The 20,187-nt window shown below is 41.4% G+C and overlaps 1 protein-coding gene across 13 annotated transcripts; it reads right to left on the bottom strand.

Annotated features, from left to right (window-relative positions):
• Positions 1 to 268: 268 nt before the first annotated feature.
• On the bottom strand, positions 269 to 19,843 carry LOC147600169 (uncharacterized). Of its 13 annotated transcripts, XM_086751362.1 has the most exons (10): positions 19,414 to 19,843; positions 18,428 to 18,594; positions 14,510 to 14,613; positions 13,109 to 13,443; positions 12,246 to 12,328; positions 6,507 to 6,657; positions 4,307 to 4,486; positions 1,526 to 1,735; positions 723 to 837; positions 269 to 407 (listed from the first exon to the last, which is right to left on the bottom strand). In XM_086751362.1, exons 1-4 carry the CDS (start codon positions 19,465 to 19,467, stop codon positions 13,301 to 13,303), a joined length of 468 nt encoding a protein of 155 aa, XP_086607488.1. In that variant the 5' UTR covers positions 19,468 to 19,843; the 3' UTR covers positions 269 to 407; positions 723 to 837; positions 1,526 to 1,735; positions 4,307 to 4,486; positions 6,507 to 6,657; positions 12,246 to 12,328; positions 13,109 to 13,300. The 13 variants fall into 13 exon arrangements, with proteins under 13 accessions (XP_086607488.1, XP_086607481.1, XP_086607489.1 ...); XM_086751355.1 differs by having other exon boundaries at positions 723 to 1,735; XM_086751363.1 differs by lacking the exon at positions 1,526 to 1,735.
• Positions 19,844 to 20,187: the final 344 nt, after the last annotated feature.

Raw genomic sequence — 20,187 nt, 5'->3', positions numbered from 1 at the left:
ACGGTCTCTAAACAGTGCATTATCTCACACACCAGATGTGCAGCAGTATCTAGGTACAACAGGGTGCAATAAGTATAGAATCTCAGCCCTATTTCTTCTTTTATGTTTTAAGTCAAATCCTCACTCTGATTTTAATTTACGCTTTTGTCCTGTTTTTGACGTGCTTTGGGGGGTGGGAGAGAAGTGGGGAGCTTGGCATTCAATTAGAGAAATGGAAAAAGAAATCACCTGGGACCCAGAGTATCTTAAATTAACAACACAAGAGAAATCAACATCCAAACCTCTAATTTTATTTAAATTGGTGTAAACCTAGAGTATAGAAACAACTTATGCTGATGCGATTAACTCCACTTCAGTGGAATTTGCCCCCTAGACAGCAGTCTCTTGGCTGACACAAGCAGCTTCATCTGGAACTGAAGTAAAGTGGAGAGATCTTGAAAGTTATCTGAACCACTGTCAAATGCTATTCTGAAAATACTACGAGGATATTAAGTAATTTGAACACATTTCAATAAATAACTTACTTTCGTGTTACTAAGAGGTTCACTAACAATAATATTACTGTTCTGTCTCAGCTGAGAGGTGGTAACCTCATAAAGCACTAAACTGTATTGCAAGAGCATGTTTTTCATGTACAAGTAGTTGTCCTGGAAATAGAGGAAATAAAACTTTGTACCAGGATGAAGACAGAAGTGGGATACAGCACGCTAATTTTCTGGTACCTTAATAGTATTTGGGAGTTGGAAGGTGGGAGAGGAGACCACAGCGGGGAAAAAAGGAGCTTTATTCTTCAAGGCACATTTTTGTCTTGCTGTTTCTCCAGGAAGGTTCCTTTGCCTGCAAGGAGTCATGGAGTGCTCTCGGGACTCCAAAGAAACTCCTAGCTGGTTTCTGCGGGCTTTGAGGGGAGCCCAATGCCTGAACATCAGCTTGGTGCTGATGGTTCTGTAGGTCCAAGATGGTTTCTGTGGAAGTTGAAAAGGTTCAGTTCCTTGCAGGATCAAGTGACTGCACACCTTTAAAGAAGCTGAGCATGATGTGCAGTGCTTCCAGTCATCCACAAAAGAATGAGCTAATTAAATTAATTTCTTTGCTCTGGTGTACTTCATAGTCCAATTAAGTTGCTAAGCCAACTTGAAATAAATCAACCCTATTGTTACATAATTCTTTTTAATAAAGAGAGATATCATTCTATGAACTAGATTCTAAGGGTGCCAGATGCTCCTAAACAGGGAGTCTAATTTATTTCATTGATTTTAAGAAGCAACCCATTCATGTGTGATAGCTTTTATCATCCAAAATACTAATTCTTATCTGAGCTTGAAGTCTATTTCTGTCTAAATAAGAGCACAGAAGAGCTAAATATTGGCCTCCTTAAGTCCCCATCATACAATCACATAAATCTGCTGTCCCAAAACACTGAATAAATGTCCTTTTTAACAGAATTAATAGGATTGCAACAGAAAAGAGGCCAAAAACCCCTCTCAAAATTATTGTACCCAATATGAAGAAAAAAATATATGACCTTTGAAAACAAAGGTTTTGCTGAAGAAAGAGCACGTGCTGGAAGGCTGGCACTCTGTAATGGGAAAAGGGGGATGGACAGGGTTCATTTCCAGCCCGTGGTGCTGCCCAGTAATTGTGCTCAGCCCTGGAGAAGAGTAGAGCATGCTGGCAGCTGGTGGGGACTGCAGCAGGCTTAGAGTCTCAAACAGACTGGGAAACCTGGTTCCCTCTGTAAAAAAGATTACGTGCTTTAGTTTTGATTAACATTTCAAGGATACTGTTAAAGGAGATGGGAAGTAGAGATGTCCCCTTCAAACACTGTCAATGACGTAGGCTACTTCAGAGGACATTTAACAAGTAATTAAGCAAGATTGTTTTTATCTTTCTGCCCTTGGCTTAGGATTTTTTTTCTCCCATACAAAAGATTATACAGAACAAAAAATGTTTGTTTTTTTTTTTTTTTGATAGCTTCATTGGAGGGCTGAATGAGTCATATAGAAGCCAAGATATGCAGAGTAGCTTTAGTGAACAGTCCTCTTCAAACCCACCAGCAAGTGCTTCCTAAAGAAATTGCTCCTGAACATCAATAATCTGCACCCCTTGAAGAAGCAGGCCATCATTGAGAAGAAAGAAATGGTGATTAATAACTATTTTTGGTCCACTTGTGCCTACCACTCCAATTTGTTCATGTTTATTTTAGACCTCAAGAAACCAGCTTTTGCTTTGTATTTTTACTTGGACAATGATGATTGAAAGGTATTTCTCTGGATAAAAGTTGAAGGAAAAACCCCTGTGGTTTCCATTTGGACATCAGAGAGTTGATGTGTTTTGCTGTCACGGTCTATTTTTAAATGCATGCCACCGCACAGGTGTTCAGAGTCCAAATCCTTAGCTAAATCTGTCATCTCCCCGCAGCTTGTCACTACGTCAGCTAACAAACTGAGGGGAGAATGAAGTTCCTGTATGGTAGAAAACCGCAAGTGCTTGACAATGGTTAACGATAATTTCTTTCCATAGCTCAAAAATATCACTACACTTGATAAATTTTCAGGTGTTATAATTGCTTTGAGGTTCATTTGCATATCTAGATTTTCTCAGTTTAATAATTCATCTACAAGCCCTTAATATGTAGGACACAAGCTAACAGATGATTAAAAATGCAAATTGTTTTTGCAGGAGCAAAAGTTGTTAGTCTGACTCAAAGCATAGGCTGCAGTTTTACCTCTGCGCTTGCTATCCGTAAAACACCGGCTGAATTCAGGAAGATGAGGTCTACAAAGAATTACAAACCAGCTTCCTGTGTCTGCCTTAAGTATATATTATTTCTGTATCTGTGGGTATTGCTAAAATGTACACAGCAAAGAATATAATAATGAGTATTTTAAGCAAGATAGTATTGAGATTTTACTCCAAAAATGGGGCTAACCCACATCAATGCTTTCTTGAATATGTGTATCAAGGAAAAGTTCAAACTGTATCGGGATAAAGATGGGAGAATGAAGCAGTTCTTGCAGGACTGGTGCTCCAGAATCACCAAGAAAGCGCACATTGCTGCTTCCCCCTGAAGCACCCTTGTCCACAAAGAACATTTCCAGTGCCCCAGAAGCACATTTCCTTCTGCCTCTACAAGGCCATTCTCTGTTGCAATACTGGAAGACCAAACTCAAGACCTATCCTTGTAAGTCACGCTTACATCTCCTGAAGAGTCTTGAAGTGAACCATCGTGTCCTTCTAGTTAATTTAGAGAACAAATTGTGAACGACAACTATTCTTTGCAGATGATTATTTAAATTTTGGCTTAATCATAATTTAGTATCCATCACCAAACAAAAACAGTGGTGCCGATGTCAATGATATAGCAGTGAATTCCAAGAGATGCACTTGACTCTTGTGCAACTAAGGGCACCTAATTCAAGTCCTCTGGAGTTTTGATTTTATTCCCTACATAATTCTTACTGTCAGTCGCAGAAGAGAATTGAGTCAGGGATCCCCTGAGCAACCTGAACCCATACATAGTCCACAGGGATGGGTGGGTATCGTTCTAGTGTGCTGAAGGACCTGGCTGATGACATTACGAGGCCGTTCGCTATCAAGTTTGAAAGGTTTTGGAGATTGGGGGAGGTCCCTGATGACCAGGAAAAACCCCAAACGTAGTGATTGTTTTCAAAAGAAGGCTAAAAATAATCTGGGAGATTACCAGCTGCTCAGACTTACTTCAGCCCCTGGGGAAATCATGGAGCAAATCCTTTCTAAGGTCATATCTGCGCACACCAAGGGGAAGATGATGACTGGGAATAGCCAGCATAGATTTACCAGGATTAACTAAATTTACCATGTGTGACTAAACTGATTGCCAAATATTTATCAAAAGACTAGATCTGTGGATGAGGAGAGAGCAGAGGAATGTCATCTACTTTATCAAGGCTTTTGACACAGTCTCCCAAACATCTCTGTCTCCAAGTTGGGAGGTGACTGCCTTGATGAGTGGACTACTGTTGGGGTGAAAAAGCGGCTGGACTCCGGCTCAGAAGGGAGCGGTTAATGAGCTAGACTCTAACTGGACGTCAGCAACAAATGGAGTCCTAGTCTTCTGTAAGACTACACAATGGATTCACAGAGGGATTTTGTAGGCTTAAATTTTCATAATCACTATCATTACTGAAAAGTTTTGACGTAGTTTGCTGGAAAACACAGTATAAACAAAATCAAACCCCCAAAACCTAATCTTCCCAAAGAAGATGAGTTAAACTATCTTCTTTGCTTCAAATTTTTCCTCTCAATACCAGTAGTGTGCTTTTACCTCTCAAGGCCCATATTTCTGCCAGCACTGCAATATCACTGGAAGGCTGGACTTCCTTCACCAGGTCAAGCAATTACAGCTACCAGAAAAGGCACTGCCACCACCTTTCTTCCACTCTTCCAGTACACTGTCTTTCCTTCATCACAGAAATGCTTGTGCCAAAACGCTGGATCTGATCAACTGAAAAAAAAAAAAATTCCTAGCAGTTTTAATTTTTAAATGTGATGACTCAAAGTTGATTATCTCAATTATATGCTTTGAATGGCAGTATATAAATTAATTTGGCAACTTTTTTTCCTTCTTTCAAACGTGATTCCTTGAAATAAAAGTCATATTTGTATGGTGTGGTAGACTTAACAGACGTTTTAATCTGCTAACTTCCCAGGACATTGCCTTACATATATATACTGACTGCGTCGTAGAATGAGATGCTCTTCCTTGCTTGGAAATGCCGTTAGATGTGGACTGCTTCCTACCTGAGTTGTCTGGAAGACAGTGCACTTCCTGAATAAATGGCACAAAAGTGTTTTGAAGAAAACAGAGTATTTTTTTTTTGCCTGATAGACTTAAAAATATCCCAGTTCAGACATGATTAGCAGCACGTGAAAGGAGAATTTATCTCAAAAATTAACTTTTGAAAATTGTATTTATATTTACAAAGATAAAAAAAAAAATATTCTCTGTGATCTACTGACTTAATCTTTCTCCCTACACATGGATGTAGTACCGCAGACCTCATCGCTTCCAGGATTGTGACACGCCATAGAGAGGGCTCAACCAGCTGCTTCCAGAATTGAGAGTGCAATCAGAAAATGAGCAACCAGATCAGAGAGACACATTGACATGCTTTTATGAGTTACATCAATCAGTTGTACTTATTAATACTGTCCTACAGAACATTAGTAAATGCATAGAACATTAGTATACTTTTACAGCAGTATAATTTATAAAAGGAAAAAAAATTTTAGGAAAGGCTCTGATACATCTACTATTAAATTTTTCCTGAGGGGGATGCGACTGCTCAACCACTCACCTTACAAACACCACTTAAAATTTACAAAGCACAGCCTAGGAAGGTTATTCTGTATCTTACCCTCCAGGGTCAATAACTCTATACGTGGAGCCTTTTCTGAGCTGATCTGTCTATATTTCAGATGGGCACGCACCTTGATGTTTCTCACCAAATTGATGAATTCCTCCCACGCGTTTACTGTTCTCATTTCTGACTTACCACAAGAAAAACTGGCACATTGTCTAGCTCTTAATGGAAAGTTTATCTATTAAAGATGATTACTTGTATGAGAAACAGGTGGTGGTTCCAGGTAAAAGGACTATTTTACAGACTACTCCAAATGTATTTCTTTCAGGAATAGGAAATTTGAAGCAGTACCAGGTTTATATCAACAGAACATGTGGGGTTTTTATAGCATCTTTCAACAGAAGCTTTTCTTACACATTGACAGCTACAGAGGTTGTCACTGCTTGCAAAGTAAGATGTCCCTTGGGAACTCGTGGGATATTTCTTTAATCAGAAATTAGAGACTGAGCATAATATTTAGGTATACAATCTGTTAATGTGTAATTCTTGCTGTTATTTTTCTTTTCAGCCACCACTGTACTTACTCAGAGCACTGATGTGTGCTCAGCCCTGCACACAAAGCAGAAGGCACCCCTGAAGAGCTTGCAGAGGAAGTAATACGTCGGGGAAATCGGTAATGTTTCTGGCTAGATACGAGAATGTTCTCCCTGAGCTCTGCGCCGATCAAAACCCTGTAACTGTACTCATCCTACTTTTTGGTGTTGTGCTTGTTAACTCGTGCACAGTGCTAATATAGTCACGTAGTTCACCTCTTCAGAATATATACATGGCACGCATATCGTTCCATCCTCGTGGGCTGACTGCTGATGACCAGAAAAAAAAAAAACAAAGACAAACCAACAAAACAAAACAGGCTGCCTAGATAGCGTGCCCAGAGATAGATTAAAAAATAGGTAGATCAGCAGAAAAGATCAATAAAGAGGCAAAACTTGCTGTGACTCACAATGCTAACATTGTAGTTCTTTGAGGAAAAGGTCCCCAGGAACAGGCCAATGATGCAGTCTAAAGCAAAGTATCTCAAGAGTGATAGAAAAGACGACAGCTAAGCATAAAAGGAAGGAATTAGGAAAAACTTGTGTATAGTATTAGGAAAAAACTTACTAAACAATATGATGCTGTCGGCTGTGAAACTTCCTAGGGATTACCATGGGACCTTCTAGAAAAAAACTAAGGAAGAATACAAGGAAGCGTTCAGTGTGAGCAATCCTACTTCACGGGAAGATATTGGGTAGCTTTTCCTGGTATCCATCTGCTAAAGAGAACAACAAAAGAGCAGGGAGCGCTTGAGAAACAGCAAGTACAGTTTTTCCTCAGGCTCATAGGAGATGCCTAGGTCCTAAGTCTATAACCTCTAAAACCACACACGACCCAAGTAGTCCTGATGTTTTAAGAATGCAAATTCCCTGTAGTTTGTTTTGGAGCATGCTTTGCTGAGCACCTGAGCTCCTAATCCATGTATGGGCTCTCTCGGGATACAAGTCTAGGCACTGATTTCTCTTGAAGGATCCAATCCAGGATGTGGTTTTCACACACCTTTGACTAGGTTAAAGAAAGCGGGAAAAAAATGCTTGTAAAAATGCCTCCACCACTTTTTATTTTATTTCTATTTTTTTAATACAATGTCTCCTGCAGGAGCAAGTACATCTTCTGGTAGGTGTGAGAGGAAAGCCACTTTCCTGGTGTCACTGAATTTGAACATACGCATCCTACTTAAAAGAAAAAAAAAAACAACCAAATTTGTACTTATTCTTTCTTTTCCTCCAAAAGGAAGATCCAAGCAGCTCAGGGACTGAGCACCCTCCTGTAGAATACTGTCTGCCTCGATAAATATGATACTGTCTTGAGAGATGCAGGCTCGCTTTCCCTTCTGCTACCCTAATTAGGGGATAAGTGCTGACTTATTTGCACAGAGAGAATGGAGATGATATCACCTATTTATTCATTAGGCATTAAAAGCTGTTTTACCTTAGGCTAACCAGCTTCCTTTAAAAAGCCTGCTAGTCTAACTGAAAGAAGGCAACCTTGCAACTCAGAGGAAGGCTGTGAGGTCTCTGAAAAACTACCGCTCCATTCTCAGGACCTTGATAGGTATCTCCCTTGCTTCCGTACGGAGGCTTGCTGAATCCCATTCTCGGGCACCATATGCAAACTGCAGGTGTTTAATTCAAAGCTGTGACAAAGATAACTTCTCTATTATCTTTTAATGACTGAACTTTCCAGAAATGCAATGCAATTCCTGACCACATATAGTTAAGACGTTATTCTCAAACTGAAGAAGTGTGAAAAAACCCAACCCCTTTATTTGTGTAGGTTTTCTTGCTCCACTAGAATTGATTACTGCTTCTTTTCCAGATGAGTATTTTGAAGAGGAGCCTGAACCAAACGAATTATACAGTAGCCTACGTTTTCATTACAGCCAAGGCAAGACTGAAATGTCTTTTGTAGCCTCTACATGTCTATACAGTAACAACCAGAACCCTGAAATATGGCCACCCCAGGAAGTCCTGGGGAACTTCTGATTGGGATGCAGGTGTGTTTTGGCTTTCAGACTCCTTTCTGTTTCAAATATTATTTTAGCTCATTTCCTAAGGAAAAAAAAAAATCAAACTTCCCATGATGCTGTTGCCCGTCAGCTGCATGTCAGCCCCACTCAAGTAACCGTTCAACCATTCTGCGCGCTTCAGTCGGATTTGATAAAGCCGGTGATCTCAGGGATAATTAGATTTCTATCAAATAATTGTAGTGGGTAAGACAGAAATCTGTACATAGGGCACTTATTCACAGTGGAGGAGGCTTTATTAATACCTGCTCACAGACCAGTTTACCTGAATATTCCCTGAATGCACAGAAGGGTATTAATACCACTGGTATGGGACGAGCCAGTTAAGTGACTGCTGGTTTGTGTTATCAGGACTATGATTTTAATACCTAAACAGAACATAAAGTTGAATCTCCTTCACAATTACCAGCTTTATCGACATCAATTAAAAATAAATCTAGGAATTAATCTGAACTGGACAAGACAATCCAATCCATCAAAACATAAGAAAAATACAATACCTATTATATTTGTATTTTTCACCATATTAATCTTGTTATTCCACTAAAAACACAACTGTGCTGTTCATTCAAAGAATACTGCAAACTCACCAGAAGGCAAATTTCTGCAGAATGGTATTCCTAGTCATCGTAAATACAAAGTTAGCTATTTTTAATTCATTCTTTCTCCCATTGTTCAACAATAAGTATTAAAAAACAGCAACACTGGACCTTCAGTCTAAGCAAGCAGAGTAACAGATTCCATCCAATATCCACAAAAAGGTTTTGTTAAATAAAATGTGGAGTTTAAATTCCCTAGTCACAGCAGTGTTAGGCTGTCCACTGCTGATAATACACAGGTCATGCATATCTGAATAAAAGGATTACGGGGTGAATACCATAAAACGGATCTGAGTATGAGGTATGTCATCTTTTTCATTCTTACATTTAGAGGCATTTCATTTATTTTAAATCAAATAGGTCCTAACTCAGCAGTGAATTTATTCTCCTGTCAGACACTCAACCACCTTGCTATTATTTTAAGCTAGCTTCAGTTAGGTGCCAGGAACTGGATACAGAGTTTTAGAGAGAAGAAAAATAAGAGGCTCAAAGAGCGAGATTGATGGCTCTCCTGCTTTTAAGAACCTTAAGGAAAAACATCAGCTGTGATTTCACTAGAATCTTGGGTTCTAGGGGGAAGGAGAGAAAGCATAAAGAAACAAAAAAACCTTCTGTGCCCTCAGAATGCTAACGTGGTGGAAATGCATTTTGTTGTATCTCTTGGTCTTGATCTAAATTTTACACACCAGAGCTCACTGCAACAGCAAGAGCTCAATAGGAAGAGGGCGTCAGATGGGAAAAATATGCTTTTTAGAGAAATAATGCAGTGCCTATAGCATCTGCAGGTCTGCAGAACTTCCTTCTTAAAAAAAAAAAAAAAAGTATGATAGCCCCCATATCATGTTCCAGTCTTTTGCTTTAATAGTCAGTACCCACTTAGATAAAAAATGGACAATTATAAATGGAAACACTCTAGCAGTACATCATGCAACCTAGGACTCAAAGCTGATAAAGCCTTTGGATTGATCCGCTACCAGAGAGTTTGGACAGACAGTTGTCAGCAAGGCGTGAACTAACGATGACCAATAAATTCTGGAAAGGTGGCTCTAATTGTTTGTTTCCTGTACAAATACAGTATGTTTTGATTTAAAAAAAACAAAGTCAAAGTATTTTTTCTGTGGGGCAATAGAAAGGATAGTCTTTCTACTTGGTCCTGGCTACCGTACTTTGGATCAGGTGGGCATCTCCAGGATGGAGACGGAAGTGAGGAAGCTGCTGTTTCTCCCAGAGAAGCACTCTTTCCAAGTGCTTTCCAAGCACTCTTTGCTTGGAAAAAAATTCAGGAGGATGGAGCAGGGATGGAAGGAGAAAAAGAGGTGGCAAGCAGGCACTTACAGCAGAGTACACCAGAAGCTTCTTACAGGCTTTTTTACAGTAGAGTAGACCTGAGCCAGAAGAACATGGAGAGGACTGATGGATCTGTTACTCAGCACAGGAGACCATGTAGTTTGATTCAAAATTAGCTAAAAAAATGGATGCTTCCGGTACTGGAGGACTAATTCCAGCTCAGCAGCGGGATGAAGCAGAGTCTGGCATACAACTGCAGCTGTATCACAGGATTTGTCCCAACCCGCTGAGATGTTTAACATCAGTCTTTTCCTTGCCTCGAATGGCCACAGAATTGAAATTAGCAAATAGACTAAATTTAATCTGTTTTAAAAGAAAGTAAGGTGCCATTTAGTTAGCGATTGTCACATGTGTTTCAATCATCTAATTTAAAGCGGCCCAGGCTACCACACCTGATAACTATTCAGTGGTGCCACAACAACAGAGGTAACATTATCTACTACGAATCTTTCCACCAAGCTGATTAGCATTTTGTTAGTTTAATGAGTGGAAAACACCACCAGCTTTTAGCCTTCTCCCTGACACACTGTTTGCTCAAGAAACTGAAAGACTGGGCTTCGCTTCTCCCTTGCTTCACATTATGTCCCTCCAAAAATGTCCCTGTCACCGGCCAATTAAGATCACACTCAGCAGCTCTTTTCAGCTGCTACAGTGCTTTAATCTTAAAACAAGAAGTTTGAAGACTGAAGTTTCATCTTTAACTTAAGATATTGCTTCCCCACTTTCTTTTTTATTGTTTCTGAACAGCTTAGAGATTTTTATTTGCCTTTAAACCAATCAGGCTCCAAACTAAAAGTGTATTTTAGAATCGATAAAAGAATAAAGTACAAGAGGAGGATTTTGCAATTATCCCCAAATTAAAGATAAAAATCTGTGAAATAAGGACCATGGCCTCATAATGCAACCTCTGCCTCATAGTAATACAATTATAATACATGTATTTTGTATTTGTCCTGAAATTATATTAAAATACATTCTAAAGATATTCAGGTTTTTCTATGTTTCTATGTTTTATGTTTTCATCCTCAAAGTGTCACTTAGGAATAGAGCTAAATCTATTTCTTTATGTCATTCAAGTATTCTCTTTAGTACAAACCCTGAATTTACTCAGTTTCCAAATACATGAGTCTGAAACTACTATAACCAACATACAGTTTATTGTACTTTAAATATACACTTAAACATTTTTCTTGTCTTTTGGAGACAAAATACTATTGTGTTATTGTATTAAAAAATGTAGATATATTAGAATTTTACCTGAGAAAGCATGTAGTACAGCACTAAAATCCAACTTGGAAAAATATGTACAGTGTCACCTCAGTGGTAATGGGTTAAAAAACATAAGCAGCAAGTCACATTAATCAATATATGGTCATTCATCATGGATGCAAACACATGACAGAAGTTAGCTTCTCTTCTAAGTTCATCTTTTCCTCTGTCTTTATACAAAGACAGGGTCTATTCTGCTATGCAGAATGTTCTGGTCCACTGGAGGTGAAGCTGACAAAGATACCCTGGGGCTCTATTTTGTTATGCTGATGGCACACATGTAACGCATCTCGGCTATGAAGTACCATGAAGTCTAACTACAGAGTACTGCGAAATTACTGTTACATATCTATTCCTGCACTATAATCTCTGAAGGCTTCTTCCTCTAAGAACCACCCAAGTGGTTGGAGCAAGGAGAAAATTTGACATGAGTATACCTTGTACGGTTAAGACTGCCAGTGGTAGAGGAAGACACTCACTAGTAACAGCTACCACTGAAGGCCTGAGAACAAATCACTGGCCATGAAACCCTCTAAGCCCTGTGGGGAACAGCAGGTCAAACTTTCCAAACATATGTAATAAACAACAGAAGCGATCAGCAGGTGCTTGCAAGGAGAAAAGAGCTAGGCAGCCTTAAAGGAAAAAAAAAAAAAACAAACTTCAAGGTCTTGTATTTTACTCTCCTGGGGTGCTAAGCTTTGTGGCTCCCCATCCCCCTTCACCAGATGAAAACAGCAACAGGATCCAGAACTGCTCATGGAAATCACCAGATTCTTGCACTTGTACAGCTAGAGATGGACTAAGTCAGACAGTTCAAGTATTCCTTCTTTGCTTTCCCCTCCTGAGGGGCTTGTTGGAAAAATCTCACTTCCAGATTCTTCCAGTTGGAAGGGTAACAGCAGAAAGGACCCACCACAGCCTCTCACATGCAGAACTTGGTCTTACGTGGGAATATTCCTTGTTACTGTCGGTCTGTCTCTCTCCTCCTGCAGTAACTGCTCAGGCTCACTCCACCTGCCCAGGGAGCTGTTTAATTTCCATCATCTTCCTCTCTTTCATATTCACCTCTTACTCTGTCAGCCAAGTCCCAGTGCTCTTTTTCTTCAGGCCAGCTCCTTCTCCATCAAAACCATAAAAAGCCTTTATATCTACACAATAACAAATACAGAAGTACTTCTATGCACATTTTCTAGATAATGGGTAATTAAAGTTGTGTTTATACCAGTGATTCATGGTATTAGAAATACCTGGTCATCACCAAAAACAAGTACTATAAAGTCAGGAAATTCTCAACTGATCATAAACATAAACCAAACGTGCTGGATCTGGAGAAGCAGAATTAGGGCATTTGAAGTAACGTCAGCTCTGCACTGTAACGACACAATAACCATAATTGGTCCCAATGCACATAAAAACTTATTTTAGAAACATTAGAGTCTTTGTTTTATTTTTTATTTCTCCCTATTCTTCCATTTTCATTTCCCTGCTAATAATAGCTTCTATTACTACCAATCGTTTGGAACAGAGAGAAAACCTATCTCAAGAACTACAGCTCTTAAAGCTTTTTAATTCTACTTTAAATTACAGTCAAGTCGTTCAAATTCTGTATTTACAATAAGCGCTGCTGTTCCAGGGAGAGCAGAGCATCATACCAGCACTGAAATCTCTGCTGCAAGGACAAAACTACTCAGTCTTAACTTCTTAACATCTTCATAGCCCTTTATTTCCTCTCCACTCATAATTTGTTTCCTTGAACATTTCTTAATCACGACCAAGCTTATAGCTGACACAGAACACCAGCCCGCAAGGAGATTCCCTACAGGAAAGGGATTAACATTGTTTTCCAAGTCTGGACCTGCAGACCTTATAGGTTTTGTGCAAGATTCATCCAGAAACTTATCCAGCCCGCTGTCCCACCTCTTGCTCACCTGGCAGAGCGCTGACAACTCCCATATTTCTGTACAGGACCCATAGCTTTTCCAGCATCCCAAGTGCCTGGTATGCGGAGTCTGGGAGCAGGTGAACATGAGGGCTCCAGCCCGTGCTTCATGCTGCGAGGAGTCCTGCCGCAAGGTGCGGACTCCTGGGCTGCAGCCTTATGTTCAGGTTCCTCCGTCGGTTCATTTAATGCAGGGTGTATCCCAAGTGCGTGACTTGACGCGCGGGCATGACCGGGTTGCACAATTCTGCACAGATGCTAGCACATTTTCTGTGCTACACCCGTACAGTAATCGTTCCTGAAGCATGAGCCGCAAGGAAACCACTGTTAAATGGGATTAATATAGATAGAGTATCAGAGAAAACCTGCAAGTGTGAGAAGTGCTAAATTGGAGGAAAGGGACTCTAAGAGGGTGAAACATGACTCTCATGGACTTACTTAGCAGTCATGATACTCTGCTGGAAGCAGAGCCTACCTAGCAAGTCCACCCATTATTTTCTTTTACTCGTATAGATTCTTTAACTACCTAAACAAACTACATGAACTACAGCTAAAAACATAGTGGGAAATTGAGAGAATGGAAATGGAATGGGAACAATGAATGGTCTTGGGGAAATATACACAAACATATTTCAGCTTTGAAGTGAAAGGCCAAAGCTCCCCCAAAATAGGATGTTTGGAAATCAAGTTCAGGATGTGTTGATAATAGTAACATGAATGGGAATTTTCACTTTCCTCTTTTACAGTTCTGCAAGATTTCATCTAGTAACAAGTTCAAGGTCAGTATTTTTTTGCTTTATAATGGGTATAGGGAAGGGGTGAGTTAAAGAGGTGGGCAAAGATCAGGAGGAGAGGGCAGATTAACAGAGCAAATGCACTGGCCTATGAAGTACACATGCCTTTAAATAGTCACTTATCACAGCAATTTTGTGATAAGGGCAAAAAAAAAAAAAAATTCCTTTTTCCTCGCTGTATTTGGTTTTGATACATTGACAAGTACGTGTGAAAGACTCAGAGTAACAGTTTTCCCCCAGCACCAGAACAGCTCGCTCTGTGTTTGAGGAAGATGCAACCCGCACCTGTGGAACTGCAGCTTTTGTCTTAAAACCATTCAGGATAGGGTAGCGCTGATCTTTCCTTACTGCAGCTATTTACTAGAAGTGCCCAAGAACTATCATGTCTTATTCAATACTTGACCCAAACACAGGTTAACACGTCACCCACAGATCACAGGCTACAAATCGCTGGCACCCCAGCGACGGTTACTGCCCAGCGCTCATCTCCCATGCTGCGCCATGCCGAGCAGCTCTTGCTCCTCCCCGTACATTTTTGTTTGTGAAGTGTTGATTAAGGGTAAAATGTTCAACAGTGTAAGAGGAATTTGGTGTACCTAGAGCAGAGTCGCACTTCTCTAGGTCTTGATGCTCCAAAAGTCCAGACCAGTGAGCGGTTTCTGCTATTGCACCCTTCTCATTCCCATGCCTGAGTTCCCTTCTTGCAAAAACCAAAGCTCAGGAAGCAAACCAGAAAGGAGGTCTGATCAGTGCATCCCAATTTAGCGTTTGGGCTTCACCAATCTTTCCATTTCACTTCCCTGTTGGTTACACTGCGCTACCTGGTAACGAGGTGTAGTTACAGAACATCTCTGACATGTAACTCTCAAAGCGCTTTATAATGGCAGAGAAATACTTTCCATGTTACAGATGGAAAGACTGAGATGGGGATTTTAGGTATCCTGTGTTAGAGAAGCCTGGAGTATCTTGCAATCTAGGGGACGTCAGTCAAACAGACTTGCTGTACAAATTTTAAATAGGATCTACAACCTTTCTGTACCCCAGTTAGCCTACAAATAAACTGAAAAATACCAGTCACCAATTTCACAGAACTAAGTCAAAAGATGTGATGTAAGGATAAGCTGAGTTTAGCCTTGGATCTTAACCTCCTAGGTAAACTAAACTCCTTAACACATAACTCCTCATTCAGGACAATAAATTCTCAAACTGCCAAAACCAGCACTTGTTGAGCTGTCTTCAGCTTCAAACTGCCGGCATTCCTTGGGTTACCTCTATTACTTTATTACACAAGAATGAGATGTAGGCTTACAATGCCTACAGCATTGAGAAAAATATCAAAATAAACCAAATGAAATGTTGCGCCCAGTATACTTCACAAGAAAGATCTCCCTGAAATTAAGGGGTATGGAATTTGATCTACGTGCTTCAAGATGACTGGAGGGAAGCGTTTACCTTTCCAAAACAGAATTGAGAGTTTTGCACGGTGCCTATTTCTGATTCTCACTGCAAGGGCACGTTACGCAGACCATGTCTGCAAGCCTATGGAGACAAAATTAAAGTAGCCAGGAGGAACATACCTGTTTCTACGCCTCACATAGTATACGTATTTTAAATGGAAATGCAGCTTTATCTGTTTTCAAGCTATTTCTGCATATAAAGCAATGTGTTGTACTATAGCAAGTTATAAATGTTATTCTCAGGTCAAGTTGTTAAACTCTGTTTTAAAACAAGCCTCTAAAAATTTTGGCTTAATTGTCTGACAACAAACAATTCATTATAGGTAAAAATTTCAGACCTTGAAAAGTCCAAGACAAACAATCTGTCACTGAACTTCACTCATATAAAATGCTATACTTCAATCTTGGTGGAAAAAAAAAATCATAAATACAATACTTCGGGTTTTTTTTTCCTGATTATTTCTCATCTATATAAACACTACTGGGAAAAAAAAAACAACCTGCTTTTAAGAGTTCATAAAATAATTAACTCCTAGGTTTATAACAGGGTGACAACTCTGCCCAGTGATAATGTTAGATGACAGTTTCTTTATAGCAATGCTGATGCAACCCCTTCCTAGTTTCAGGCTGCAGAGATGTAGGAATAAACAGTGAAGGCGCCCGATTACCCTGTCCTGCCTGCGAGTGTTTGTAATTACACTGTGCCAAGACAAAGGGAAAGTAGTGGCAATACCAGCTATCTACAGCTAAAACAGACTCTACTTCTTGCTTCAAAGCCTATATACTTCCTTTTTTTTCTTTTCCCCCTCTTTCTTTCTTAAAAGAAGTGGGTAAGTTTCACACATTTTAAAGACTTCCTATAAGTGATTTTAAACAATGTTATGAAACACAACATTTTAAAGGTGCAAATTAATAAAGTGCAAAGAAAATACTGAATATTGGCAACTTTAAAAAAAAAAAAAACCAAACCCAAGATTTCTTTAGAATGACAAATAATATTCCCAGGGAAGCAGAAGTCTCCCTCCCTTAAGACATTTAAAACTAACTTAACAAAACACTAGCAAGCATACTATAAACCATATAATCCTAATACCTCAGTCTTTTCAATTTACAACATGTAAAACTCCATTAATTTACAAAGAAATAACTAACAGGGCATTCAGCAATTATATGACAATCGGAAAATCTTCCTGAAAACTAACAGTAAAGCAAGAGTACCTACTAACGATAACATACACACTGCAACAATTTTTGGTCTTCTTATCAATAGCAGCCCAGAGGTGTACTGTGCATTGCAAATTATTGTTTTGATCCATACTGACAATACAAGGTAAACTTGACTTTTAAAATGAACACATTTATACAGAAGCAAGTTAGCACCTCAACAGCAGGCTTCCTTACTGTTTAATATACCCAAATACGCGAAATACTTCAAGAAATATATGTGTTTATACTGCATGCGTACTGGTACACCATCTATTAGTCAAAATAAGAATCCAAGAATATGCTACAAAAATACATCCTTACTCTAATAATAAAGCACTAAACATGAACTTCTGATTGAACAAGATTAGATACAGCATATAAAAAAATCACCTAGCTAACACTGCTTTCAGAAATCCAGTGACACCATCTGCCACAGTCTTTTCTTTACCAGCTCCTCAAATTTGTAAAGTTTTACACGGGTGTTATCCTACATTTGTGCATCTTTAAAAAGCAGGTAAGTAGATAACACATTTTGGTATTTGAAAGCCAAGCAAGTGTTTAAAGTTAAATCTAATTTTAAAAGTACTTCTACCTGCACTAAAATGTAGTGCAAATATATTTTGCATTCTAACATCTCTGTTTTCTTTAAAAATTAAGATTGCACCATCAGGAAGGGTTTGATGATAGCATTTCTGGGTTACCAGAATGCTGCTGTATTGCAACACTGAAACCCACAATTTTTCTTTCTCAGCCGAAATGCTGAGCCTTTAGCATTGTATTAATATTAACCATGTTGATCTTTGGTTTTTGTTGTGTTTTTTTTAAAAAAAAAAAAAAAAAAGTCAAGAATTAGTACCACCAATGCCTGCCTGCTAAAACTGCTAATTAGAGTCCAGGAAACCACCAGTTACTCCAAATACTGACCAGAGAACAAAGAATAGTACAGAGACTTGTATTCAACGCATTACCACCCGCATCATGTTTTTCCAAACTCAATTTACAATAAGCTATGACTTTAACCAGACGTTCTCATAATAGTAAGCCCAAATGTATTTAGGCAACTTTTCAGTAATAGCGTTACAAGTTAGCATTAAAAGGTATACCTAAAGTGCCTCAAAAATCTCACATGTTCCCATTTTCCTTTAATTTATTATTTAAACTAATTTATGTAAGCTATACTAATATAGTCCAAAACTTTGCTGGTTTGTATATAAAGAATGCAAAAGAAATGAATACTCCTGGGTGAGCTGAGCAACACATCCACCTGAAACACTGCACTGACTACGCTTGATTTTTGTTTGATTCAAGACAGCAACTTTCCTTCTTTAGCCAGCCTTCACTCAAGGCACGCAAGAGCACAGCGAGCAACTTCCCAACATCATCCATAAAACATTGTGTAACAAACCCAATCCCTGTTGATGCAAGTTTCAATCAATCCCTTTGATATCTGTTTTTTTAAAAAAAAATAAATTAAAAGGAGAGTGTGAGTGAGAGAGGCTGTAGGTGTGAGGAAGGAGCGTTTTTATTTCATTCCCCTCTGCTCGGCAACTTTGTAATCCATTTACTGCTTCCCTTTCCCCATCTCTCACCCCTGCGCGTGGTTTAGCTGGAAACTGGGCTGCAAGAACGTGAAGAATGTAAACAGCCTTTTCTTGTCCAAAAGGATGGGAGTGTGAAAGAAATGTGTGCCTTATCGCAGGACTGCAGCTCGCTACTTCATTGCTATGATAAAGTGCTAGAGCAAAAAAAAAAAAAAAAAAAAACCAAACCAAAACATTACACGACAAGCAGAATCCAAAACCGGATTAGAATTTGACATAAGCTTCCTCGAAAACTAATCAATCAACTCACGGTGTAATATTAGACTCCAGTTCTTCAGGAGGGTGTTTAATCCCGTCAGGTTTATTACACGCTCCCCACCGACCACTGTCACAAACTTTCAGACGCCGGGCGCTGGGGAAGAGGCGTAACTTTCGCTGCACGAATCGGGGGCAATTACAGGAGTAAAACCCAAACTCCTCCCAGAATAATTTCAAAATAACGTTTTAATAACACTTGGTAAAAGTGAAGCTTGCCAGCCTCTTCTGCGAGTAAAATGTTCCTGGTTTTAGCCTCCCCCCGCCCTAATAACGCGGTCATTAAGAGCGTTTCCTTGCTGCCATCACCAAGAGGTGAATTTGCCGGTGGCGGGGGAAGCTCCGCTCCTCCCGCAGCTGCCCCCCCACCCAGCCGCCCGCCCCGCCCGGCTTCCCTCCCCTGCGCACCTCGGAGTTTCGAAGTCTGCGCTTCCACGGCCTCGCCGCGCAAATTCCGCGCCCCTCCCCCCGCAAACTCCCTGCGCACCAAGGAACGCGCAGCGCGGTACAGCCGCGCGCCAGCGTTTAAAAAAAAAAAAAAAAAAAAAAAAAAAGAACAAAAAAGCCTCGCGTGAGCGGCGGGAAGGCGAAAGGAACGGGGGGAGCTTTCAGCAGGCGGAGAGAGGCACTCGAAGAGAGCGGAAAACTTTTGGGGAAGGGGCAGTTTGAGGCTTCGCTCAGCACCCAGCCACCCACCCGCCGTAGCCGGCTCCGCGGCGGCTCCGGGGGCCGGGGCACTCCCCTCGGTTCCCCCCCAGGGCCGATCCTTCCTTCCCCAAGCAAAGCCCGCCGAGCAGCAAAGGCGCTAAAAAGCACAAACCCTCTTAAAAAACAAAAATAAAGAAATAAAGACAGGTGTCGGGCTGCTGGCAGAGAGCCCTCCCTGCCTTTGCCTCCCGAGAAGACCGCGCCTGCCGCCCTGCCCGGCGGGAAGGGCGCCGGTTCCCGCTCAAAAGCCGCGGGGCGGGAAAGGAGACTTACGAGCTGGAGGACGCCCTGGATCACGACGAGGGGCAGGGGCTGCAGCTGCACCATCCTGGCTGCCGGTCTAGGAGGCGGCTCCCCTCGCGCGGGTCTCGTACATCTCCGCTCCGGGGAGGAGGAGGAGGAGGAAGAGGAGGAGGGAGTGTGTGTGGGGAGGGGGGGGGGAGAGGCAGGACCGAGCGCAGGGACACGCCGCCCGGCTTGTGTCCCCTCACGGGGCGCTGGCAGGCGGCGGCGAGACCCCGGCACTGCCGCGCCGCTCGGCTCCGCGGGCGGCCATGGCGGGCGGGAAAGGCGGGAAGGCGGTGGAGCTGACGGGCCGGGCGGCCGCCGCACCCCCCGCGGGGCAGAGGCGTGGTGGAGGGGGGGTGTCCCCCTCACAGCCCACTGCGGACCAGCAGCACGGCGCTGTCCTGCCGCCCGAAGCCCGCCATGGTGCCGCTGGGGCGGAGGAGCCGACCAGCCGGGCTAAAGTTGAGGAGAGTCGTGAAGGTTGGAGAAGAAGGGGGGGAGTTTAAAGCAGCGGCGGCCCCTCCTCCGCCGGCGGCTACCCCTCGCCGCCCTGCCTGGAGGGTAACAGAGCCTGGCTTGGCCGCGGGGGAAGGGACCCCGGCGCTGGCTTCCCTCAGGGGACGTGTAAAAGGAGAGACAGGTGAAGAGTTCGACTCAACGTTCACCCCGCGGTCCCGTTTTTATAGGAAACCCACAGGTCCGTTTCTCTCGGGTGGATCTGGCACCCTCACACGGGTGGGGAGCCGTGGCCCTTGTAGG

This window comes from Chlamydotis macqueenii, chromosome 6, assembly GCF_036417535.1.
Source record: "Chlamydotis macqueenii isolate bChlMac1 chromosome 6, bChlMac1.mat, whole genome shotgun sequence".
Lineage (NCBI taxonomy): Eukaryota > Metazoa > Chordata > Aves > Otidiformes > Otididae > Chlamydotis > Chlamydotis macqueenii.
The sequence above is the reverse complement of the archived record's forward strand: the minus strand, read 5'-3'. Positions and strand labels throughout refer to the sequence as shown.